At 28.2% G+C, this 6,092-nt stretch overlaps 1 protein-coding gene across 1 annotated transcript; it reads right to left on the minus strand.

The window, feature by feature from the left end:
- Positions 1 to 328: 328 nt before the first annotated feature.
- On the minus strand, positions 329 to 2,751 carry LOC132940799 (GDP-Man:Man(3)GlcNAc(2)-PP-Dol alpha-1,2-mannosyltransferase). Its single transcript, XM_061008551.1, has 2 exons — positions 1,329 to 2,751; positions 329 to 1,252 (listed from the first exon to the last, which is right to left on the minus strand). The coding sequence occupies exons 1-2, from the start codon at positions 2,395 to 2,397 to the stop codon at positions 921 to 923; spliced, it is 1,401 nt and encodes a 466-aa protein (XP_060864534.1). The 5' UTR covers positions 2,398 to 2,751; the 3' UTR covers positions 329 to 920.
- Positions 2,752 to 6,092: the final 3,341 nt, after the last annotated feature.

A 6,092-nucleotide genomic window follows, 5' to 3' on the forward strand; every position in this document is an offset into this window, starting at 1 on the left:
GAACTTTTTAATTCACAATTGATGGTTATTTTTTTGGTTTTAAATATAAATTAAATACAATATAATATTCTTATAAATGTAATAATTATAATAGAATTGAATCCCCAAGAAACAAATAATTTTAATTTGCAATCAACTGAAAACTGAAAAGTAATTATAGCAAAAAAGACGGATTAGATTTTTACATAAAACCACTTTTGGAAAAAAGTATCTAACATTGACAGATTAAGACATTTTTCCTTAAAATCAATTTGTATTAAATAAGTACAATTATACACAATAGTGAATACAATATGTATATAATATAATATATATAAATAATGTACACATATAGGACACATAGTAACTAGAAAGTTTGGAAACATTATGAAAATGTGCTAACATGAAAAATAATAAAAATGTTTCAAAACTTTCTAAATTTCTTATAAATAATTATAAAAATAACAATAATACATATTTATTAATCAACCCAAAAATAATATTAAATTAATAGTTTCAACAATATTTGAAAAAAAAAATAATAATAAGTAGTTATTACACAATAGTACAATACATATACAGCATATGAAGGTAATATTTTGTAATTAATATTATAATTATTGCAATATAAATGATGATTTTAATCAATTTTAACTGATATGACAGTTTTTTTTTTAATACAATAACTACAAAATCTTTAAATGTAATATGCAATAAAATGTTGTGAACTAGACAAAAATCTTTCCGCTTTTGAGTAGTCAAGTTGTTATTATTTAAAAATAGTTATAGCATTGATTTTATAATATACATTGCCTATTATAAATCAATTGTTATACTTTTTAATAATATTATAAAATATTTTTTGAAAAAGTGCTATACGAATTATCATTAAAAGGGATGACAAAATGTCACAATTAAACCTTTTATTTAAATATAATGAACTATTTAAATTTTTTAAAACTAAACAATGGTTGTATTGCTCTCAAAAAATTATCATGAAATTGTTGATTAGAAAACCGATTTACTGATCCTCTGGCAGCCTTTTGTAACGACAATTTTTGAGTATCTGACAATAACAGTGCTTTGTGTATAGCATGTGCATATTCCACTTCATTTGAAGCTAAAAATCCATTTTGTCCAACACCGTCTTCTATAATTATATCCATTAAAGGGCCACCAGAACGATGTGCAATCATTATTAATCCTGCTGCCATACATTCTACAACTCCAATACCGAAATGTTCATTCCACATTGCATGTAAGCCAATCAACCCTGGAAGCATAAATAAAATATTAGTTTCTAAAACTTTAAAACTTGCATATTATTATCATAACCAATTGATACTAACCTTCAGATAGTTCGTTTTTAAGTTCATCGTAACTGATATTTACTTTGAACCGTACATTATTCTCCAAAGACAAATGTTTACATAAATCCATCATATCAACAACTCTCATTTCATCTTCTTGATTTCTTGTTGAACCAACAAAAACAAGCTCGATATTTTCCCATACATGCTCATTTATAATTTGTCTAAGATGGTACATGGCTTTGAGTTGTAATGGATGATCTTTTTCCGGTCTGAATTGTGCTAAGCTTATAATTTTTACAGATTTAGTTTTTTGTCTCTCTAATGGCAAACATTGTAAGTCAGATGTATCACACGGAGGATAGACTTTGTAAGTGCTTAAGGGTCGCTTCCAAAGTGTATTGATATGATCCTCAGTCCATGAACTATTTACCATGATAGAATCAGCAAACCATCCAACTAAGCCGTATAGTTTTGCAAATAATTGATAATATACGAGTTTAATATAAGATATTGTTCTACGTTTTCCTCTTTGTTGAATCACTTTATTTATCATATCTGAACTTATAGTTGGATAATGAACGTAACAACTGACTTTACAACCACCAATAAGACAAAACAATGGTAATGTGAATGCATAACCCATAGTGTCAATGTATATATCAGGTTGAAATAAACGCAATGCCTCAATACCTAAGACGATAGATCCAAGACTTTGTCCTAAAAGAGTGAAATAAGGGTAATTTTCAGCTTCTACCCATTTTCTTCTGTGCAGATAAATAAACTCTAAATTATTCGGTAGTGTAATGTTAAATCTCTGTTTTGCTCGTTTAATTATTTCTACCGGCGATACTTCCAAGTCACCTGTGTAGATAACAATTTTTACTTTAGGGTATGCAGTACTAACAGCATTGACGGCACACCATAGTACACGTTCACCACCTCCACCAGCATTGCAGTAAGGATGGAAAAACGCTATGCTAAATTGAGTTGGACATTTCCTCTTTTTGCTTGCATAGTGCCATCGTAACACGGCAATAAACACGAACAATACAATGAACACTGCAACTAATGAAAATATGAAGTACAATAAAAGTTGGAAATACATATTATATAAAGTTAAATAGTTAATTTTCTTTAAAATATCCACATCATGGTGTTTAATATATTTTTATAATTTTTCATCGTATTTGAACTCTGAACAAAATAAAAATATACAATCTTATACGTCATGATCACGACGAATCAAGAATCGTGATAGTATGATACAACCACATTGTAGATAATACGATGTCACTTCCTATGTTTGATTAAAAAATGTTTGAGTCGGTATTTTTGACGGTATTTAATGCGGGAATAATCTACCAGGAGCACCAATAAGGCCGATTTTTTAAATAATTATAATATTTTGTAGCGCATTATATTCTACATCGTACGACTAAACAATTTCTAAAATGTAAATGTTCATTGTTTACTTAAAAATATTATCAAACAACTACTATAATAACTTCAAGCAACATGGTATCTCAATCTAAATGTATATTTATCATAGATAATTATCTACTTAAATATATAAATTATGTATTATCTATGAGCCTTCGGGCCTACTCCCGGACAGTGCTATACGAAAAAAATAAAAAAATATATATGTAGATAATAGATAAATAGAAGAAAATAAGAAATATAAAAATTCAAAAATAATATGTATATTTTCAGGTCTATGATTCATACATATTTTTGAATTTTTATATTTCTTATTTTCTTCTATTTATCTATTATATACATATATTTTTTTATTTTTTTCGTAATTATAAATATCAAGTCTATGTTATGAATGATAAATTAAATTAAATGTATCGTGAAAATATGTAAGATAGGTTATATGACTTATAGGTACTAAAGTTGAGAGAAAGATTGTAGTTCATACCAAATGGCAAATACTATATTATATAGTATTAATTCATACTTAATCTCGTCACTCGTGTGATCACAGGATACCATATTACCATGGACCTCTATAAACAGTATAGACTAGTTTATAGGTTTATGCAGGACACAGATTTGGTAATGGATGATGATCTATACTTTATATTGGTCTGAGCTATAGACCTATCACCTATAAACTAATAGACAGCGCTTCCCACACCACCCTGCCTTTGGTTAATCCAGACAACATAACTAAGAGAGAAAAAACATATTTTGGCACATGGCAAATTTAATTAATTTGTCATGGTTTTGGCACACTGTAACGGCCCAAAACCTCTCTTTCTCTCTCAACCAGTGGTGTGTATAATATAAAAAATTGGTGTTGCTCAAATAATTTTAGGAGACCTACCCCTCATAATATTGTCATACCGACCTATTTTTCATCCATCAATACCCCCGCCGACGCCACTGCTCTCAACAATCCCGTCTGATGATTTCTCTCTATTAGTTAATAGTTTACAGGGTCTATGGTCCGAGCTTTGATCTACCATATTATATGATTGCAGCAACGATTTAGAAAAGATATATTTTCTACAGCCGTGGTCACAACTCACATCAGGTTTAATATCTACTACTCAACATGGTTGAATCTTGAGTGCCAAAATATGATTCTCGCATATTCAAATTTTTACAAAATACTGTAAATCATTTACAGTATTTGCTGTTTGGTTCTAGGTTCAGTATCTTAGCTTCTAATGTTCTATATAGTTTGTTCTTCACTTCTTATTTTACTTACACTGAGTGTACCCTGGACAGTTTAGTAGTTGTGGTATTTCGTAACCACCAGTGATGGCGACTGATCCACAAACCCCCAATAATTAAAGAAAATGTGTTAAAGATGAGTTCCCTTGACTAATTTTCCACAGAAGAAATTACTCTACATTGGCTATGATTATAAATTTTAATAGTACCACATAACAAAGAATAAAGATGTACAACATAAATAAAGAGTTGATAATTTTTTTTTAATTATTTAAAGAGTGAGAACAATAATATTAAAAAAAATTTATTTTATAATCGTAAAAATAAATATAATTAGACATAAGACATTTTATCGAACTGAATAACAATCATAAACATTAAATATTATTTATTCTGATACAATACATAAACACAGGAATTTTCACAGCCTTTTATCAAACATGACCTGAAAACAAATATTAAACTATCAATCAAATATAAATGTAGTGCTGCAATTTGCATAAAAACAATTCTAATTGAAATTGTCAGGAAATTATTGCAAGCCCCTACTACTGGCTAAATGGTACGTAGGTGTGAGTGTAATGATTCTTTTTCTTCAATCCCAACTATATAGGTTCGGCTCATAGACCTATAAAGATTATCGTAGGTCTAAGGGTCGGGCACCCGAACTAACATAATCTTGCCTCAAACTTTCAAAGACTCTGTACTCTCTACCTCTTATTTACTCACAATAGCTATTTGCATGTTTTATGAGTGTTATGATTAGTTATCAACAATATATTAACTGAAGAAATGTATTTTATTTGAGCAATTTATTGCTTACTTGTTGTCAGACTTCAATACAATGGTCGGGTACGAATCATGTTTATCTAATTTCGATAACTGATTTGCAATAAATGTTATGTGTCCACTGATTCCTGGTGTAACTTCTCCTGAAGCTTAATTTTTAAATAACAAATATTTTAAGAAAAACCAAAATAATTAAAAATAATCCTTCATATTATATGGCAATTTTATAACTCACAAAAAATACATAAGCCTTTAGTGTCTGATACCAAAACACCAAGCACATTTTGTTCGGATTGTCTGGAAAAAAAAAATGAATAATTAAAATAAAAATGAAATATTTATATTTAATTGTAAATTTATAAAAAAAATTAACTTAGATACACATAATATAATTTAACTACTGCTATAATGCAGGTATATTCAAAATTATAATTTTTTTCATTAGCCTATGTTTTACTTTCCACACAGGAGTATTCTTTGTAGCTTGTATGTCATTGATTCAAATCTGCCTGCGGAACATATTGTTTTCCATCAAACTATACTTAAAATATTATATAAATAATTGATGAAATATCTTTTTAAAATATTTTATAATAGGGCCTAATGAAGCACTATTTTATAACATTTTTTGAAAAAATAAAATATTATATATTGTAAATTGTTCATCGTAAAAATTTTATAAACAAATATAATCCTTGAGACAGTACTAATGCTATTAAAATATAATATAATATTAGTGATAGTTTTTTAAAACTTATCGGTAGTACCTACGTCAGTATATTTTATGACTTAAATTTAAGTATCTTACAATTTTGAAACTTCTTCTAATACGTGTTTCTCCATTTCTTGTCTTTTACAACACCTTTGGAGTTATGCTTAGTAATTCTTGTTTCTTTTGACCAACAAGTGATAAAAAATACTCTAAACGAATTAAAAATGAAGGCAGAATAAATCTCGTAAGACTTAATACAATCTTAACTCTTAAGGTAAACTTCGATACTCAGCTACTTTGTGTTTATTTTTTATTGATTACAGGATTTACAATATACATATAACCACAGATTATAAGAATGACAGATTATTTGTGATACTACAATTATATTTCCATAATATCATGACTTATGAGTTATGACATATACACTTATGCACAGGTATAAATGCGTACAAGCTATAAAATCTAAAGAGGGTCATGGTTCAAAATAATTTATATATTTTCCAAAAAACGCAAAAAACATGAATAATCCCTATACTACACTGATTAAAGTAGCAACCCTAGCGTACGCAGCGCAGCCTGTAGCCGTTTAATCGTGCTACTCATTTCAGGTC

This window comes from Metopolophium dirhodum, chromosome 3 (assembly GCF_019925205.1).
Source record: "Metopolophium dirhodum isolate CAU chromosome 3, ASM1992520v1, whole genome shotgun sequence".
In the NCBI taxonomy this organism is placed as follows: domain Eukaryota; kingdom Metazoa; phylum Arthropoda; class Insecta; order Hemiptera; family Aphididae; genus Metopolophium; species Metopolophium dirhodum.

Bases quoted from the DNA above. Each gene is read 5' to 3' on its own strand.
- LOC132940799 (XM_061008551.1), bottom strand. From the start codon at position 2,397: ATGTATTTCCAACTTTTATTGTACTTCATATTTTCATTAGTTGCAGTG. The intron at 1,253-1,328 runs GTTAGTATCAAT...TTATGCTTCCAG, and splicing joins TAAAAACGAACTATCTGAAG to GGTTGATTGGCTTACATGCA.